This window comes from Kryptolebias marmoratus, linkage group LG22 (genome assembly GCF_001649575.2).
Source record: "Kryptolebias marmoratus isolate JLee-2015 linkage group LG22, ASM164957v2, whole genome shotgun sequence".
Lineage (NCBI taxonomy): Eukaryota > Metazoa > Chordata > Actinopteri > Cyprinodontiformes > Rivulidae > Kryptolebias > Kryptolebias marmoratus.
The window spans coordinates 29,405,727-29,409,611 of record NC_051451.1 but is presented as its reverse complement, the minus strand read 5'-3'; the positions used below and the strand labels follow the sequence as shown (position 1 = coordinate 29,409,611).

The window sequence follows — 3,885 nt, the reverse complement described above, 5'->3', positions numbered from 1 at the left end:
GTCCCCATCACCACAGCCCGGTCCCTCTCTAGCCCCCAACAGGACAAACTGATCAGACGGAAGACACCAGATTAACAGCTGATGCTGAGGACGTCACGTCCAACAAAGAACAGTCCAAAAATAAAGTGGGGTTCAAAGGGACACAGGAAGTGAGATCCTGTCCCCGCTGCGTTTCCATGAACAGCACTCAGATCCACTTCCTGTTTCCTTCGGATCAGACAGTGATGCGAGGCTTTCCTGAGCGCAGCGGCAGCAGGAAGGAGGATAAATGAATAAATAAAGAGCTTTTCTTCATGTTCTGTTCAACAAAGGACTTCGTCCATATGGAACCATTCAACAGGCTGGGGGGGGGGATCAGAGTGAAAACAGTCAACACCGTGACGTTTACCACCAAGCATCAGTTCATGTTGAGCTGCTGATCCTCCGTTCAGCAGGAAAAACATTTTATGATGCAGAGAATCCAAATATTAACGATGACGGAGCAGAAAACTACAGGGACCACATTTATCCACGTTAGAGTAATTGCACCCGTCTTCCCTCCCCCATCGGGTCTCTGCTCATAAACATTTCCAGCTGGCCTTTCGCTCCACATGAAGGGGTCAGCCGAGCCGGGGGAGGGGGGAGCGGTAACTCTACGCTCGGTGAGCGGCGGTGGCATCCAGAGCAGACATCTGGGAGGACTTCTCCATTTCAGAGTCTGAATCAGCTAAAAACCAATGGCCTCTACAAACAACCAAACACACGAGGACAAGCTAAAGGTTCCTGTTTTTACAGACCAGCTGGAACACGAGAGCGTCTTATTCTCAGGCTGACGGCTGTCTCCAAAATGGCTCCAAATGTCCTCAGAGACCGTCCTCAACAGCTCTGCAACAAATGTTCTCTCAAAACAGGCGTCTCAGTTTAGTTTCTGTGATTCTTCAGCTGTTTTCTGCTCTGACAGAAACAGCCGAAGGTGCAGCCTGAAGGGCCGGCTCTGAGAACCGCACTGGGGCTAAAACCAGGTCCAAACCGGGGCTAAACCAGGTCCAAACCAGGGGCTAAAACCAGGTCCAAACCGGGGCTAAAACCAGGTCCAAACCAGGAGCTAAAACCAGGTCCAAACCAGGGCTAAAACCAGGTCCAAATCAGGAGCTAAAACCAGGTCCAAACCAGGGCTAAAACCAGGTCCAAATCAGGTCCAAACCAGGGCTAAAACCAGGTCCAAATCAGGTCCAAACCGGGGCTAAACCGGGTCCGAACCAGGGGCTAAAACCAGTTTGAACCGGGTCCAAACGGGGTCTGAGGGTCACTCAGAGTTCAGAGTTCAGCTGGAAATCGGCTGCTCTGTGTCTCCTGCAGCTGCAGCTCGGTGAGCTCCTGGCTTTATGAGTCATTAATGAAAAACTGCTCAATATTCTGAGTCTGACCTTCGAGAGGCGAACGGATCAGAGCTCGGGATGGGGGGGGGGCTGTTCTGAAATTAACCGATGCAGCTTAAAGACAGTAGGATAAGGTGTGTGTGTGTGTGTGTGTTAAAACTCCATCATAGTTGTGGGTATAAATACAGGACTGTCCTGAGTCAACAGGGCAAACACGTCGTGTTTCTCAGGTCCTTCAGGTCTAAAACTGCTGATTCCATTTCCTTCCTCAAACAGCCGAAGACTGAAGTGCAATATTTATACTTTCTGCTCGTACCGCTTCTTTCTCAGCGCACTGCCACTCAAAGCCTGCAGCAGAGACGTTTCACAACAAACTGTGTTTCTGCGGACCGGGTCGGACCGGGTCGGACACCTGAGGCCTGACTGCCCTCCTTTTCCCATCGAGCCCATCAGGACTCTGGTGAAAAATGAACCCAGAGCCGGGCCGGGTCCAGCTCTGAACACCTGGGACACGTAGGACTTGGACACGGACACCCAGGTCACTCACCCGCCCATCTCAGCACTAAAGCTTTCTAAACAACAAATAATTGAACAGCATGAAGGAGGAAAGAGTTTGTGGCAGTTTCAGTCAAAGTGAATTTAATTAAAGAACCCAGATAACGACTCAACTAACCTGACCGATGCTGGGAATAAATGAGTGTCTGTCACTAGTTTCCACTGTGTGTGTGTGTGTCTGTGTCTGTGTGTGTCTCTGTGTGTGTGTGTGTGTGTGTGTGTCTGTGTGTGTCTGTGTGTGTGTGTGTGTGTGTGTGTGTCTGTGTGTGTCTCTCTGTGTGTGTGAGGGTGTGTGTATTCAGTACAGTTTGAACTGCCCCACTGCAGAGAAAAGTTCAGCATTTAGCAGCTAAAACTGTGACATCACCACTGGACACAGCAGCCCTGTTCAGCACATAACAGAACTATTGACCCCCCCACCCCCCCATCACCTGTTCAGAGACACAGTTGGACACATATTGGTCCAAGGGGCGACCGACAGAGAGAGAGAGAGAGAGAGAGAGGGGACAGTGACAGTACCTGTCCAGCTGTGTCGTAGAGTCCCAGCAGGTACTGCTTCCCTCCAACGTTCACACTCACTGCAAGGAGACAAAACACCAGCTGAGACGTGGTGGGGACGGGGACAGGGACGGGACACAGGAGGGTGGGGGTTCCTGGGACACCCCCACCCTTTAAAGAAGACAAACAAGTGGTTCCAATTATAGCAACAGTTACAGAGAAACTGGAGACAGAGACATGTCTGGATGTCCCTCCTGGTGTACTATAAAACCCAAACCAGTTCAGCTGCGTCCAGATGTCCTCAGAGACAGACACCCTGTCTGCTTAAAGACCAAACACTGTGGGGACATGTCCTCACCTGCGCAGTGGACATGTCCCCACTGTGTAGTGGTGAAATACTGTGAGGACGTGTCTTTCTCTGCGTAGTGGTCAAACACTATCAAGACATGTCCTCCCCTGCGCAGTGGACATGTCCTCCCCTGCGCAGTGGACATGTCCTCACCTGTGTAGTGGACATGTCCTCACCTGCGTAGTGGTCAAACACCGTGGGGACATACTCCTCCGGAAACGCGTCGTTGGCGTAGCTCATCAGGAGACACGTTTTGCCCACGGCTCCGTCTCCCACCACGACGCATTTTAACATGATGGTACCGGTTCCGTTCGCCATGATGATCCGGACCGAACCTCCAGAACCACCATCATCAGCAGCGGCTCCCCGGCCTCCTGCTGTCGGCTCTGGGTGGGGACCCCCGCCCGGCGGGCAATCAGCAGCCCCGGAGGCCGACTGAGCGGAGCTCCGAGTCGGACCGGAGCAGCATCTCTGTCCCGCTCCTCCCCACCGAGCGGACCGGAGCGAACCGGACCGGACCGGACTCCCCTCCTGGACCCGGTTGAATATGAGCTCCCCTGTTTGTGAACCCCGTCCCAGCGGCTCATGGACCGGTGTCAGCCTGTCTGCGGACCCCGGAGCTCCGCGGCCGCTCCCCGGTGCGTCCTGCTGCCTCTCGCCGCCTCGCGCGCTCTGCTGCGGGCTGACGGCAGGTGGGCGGAGCTTAGATTTAAACCCCTCCCAGCTGTTTTCCGCCTGCTGAGGAATTCATGACGTCATCAGGCAGCTTTGGGAGAACCCTGGAATAAACGGCTCAGCGGGCCGTGGAGGAATGCTTTTGTCGCCCGCCGCCTTTTAGGAGGTGAAGCCGTTTCTGTCAAACCTTGTGATGATGTGATGCAGAAGCTCGTGCGAGATCTCGCGAGATTTGCTAGGTTTCAGAGCAATGACGTATATCCTATAGAGACGTCATTGGTTCAGAGTGTGCGCCTTGGATGACTCTCAGCTACTACCACACCTAATCAGCTCAGTTAGTAGCTGTAATACTGACCGACTTAAAGTAGGTTCCATTAGCTGTGGCGGCCATCTTGAATCAGGTTGAATCAGCTGATCACTTCATGACAGTTATTAGTTATAACTAGTTAT

At 52.9% G+C, this 3,885-nt stretch overlaps 1 protein-coding gene across 1 annotated transcript in view; it reads right to left on the bottom strand.

Moving 5' to 3' along the window:
• The window catches only part of LOC108228285 (rho-related GTP-binding protein RhoQ), a 10,063-nt gene extending 6,599 nt beyond the window's left edge, over positions 1–3,464 (bottom strand). The window contains exons 1-2 of the mRNA XM_037973534.1: positions 2,937–3,464; positions 2,433–2,491 (exon numbers count right to left, since the gene is read on the bottom strand). Of these exons, the coding sequence (XP_037829462.1) occupies positions 2,433–2,491; positions 2,937–3,078 (201 nt within the window). The 5' untranslated portion in view covers positions 3,079–3,464. The remainder of the gene's footprint in view (positions 1–2,432; positions 2,492–2,936) is intronic.
• Between the last annotated feature and the right edge of the window lie 421 nt (positions 3,465–3,885).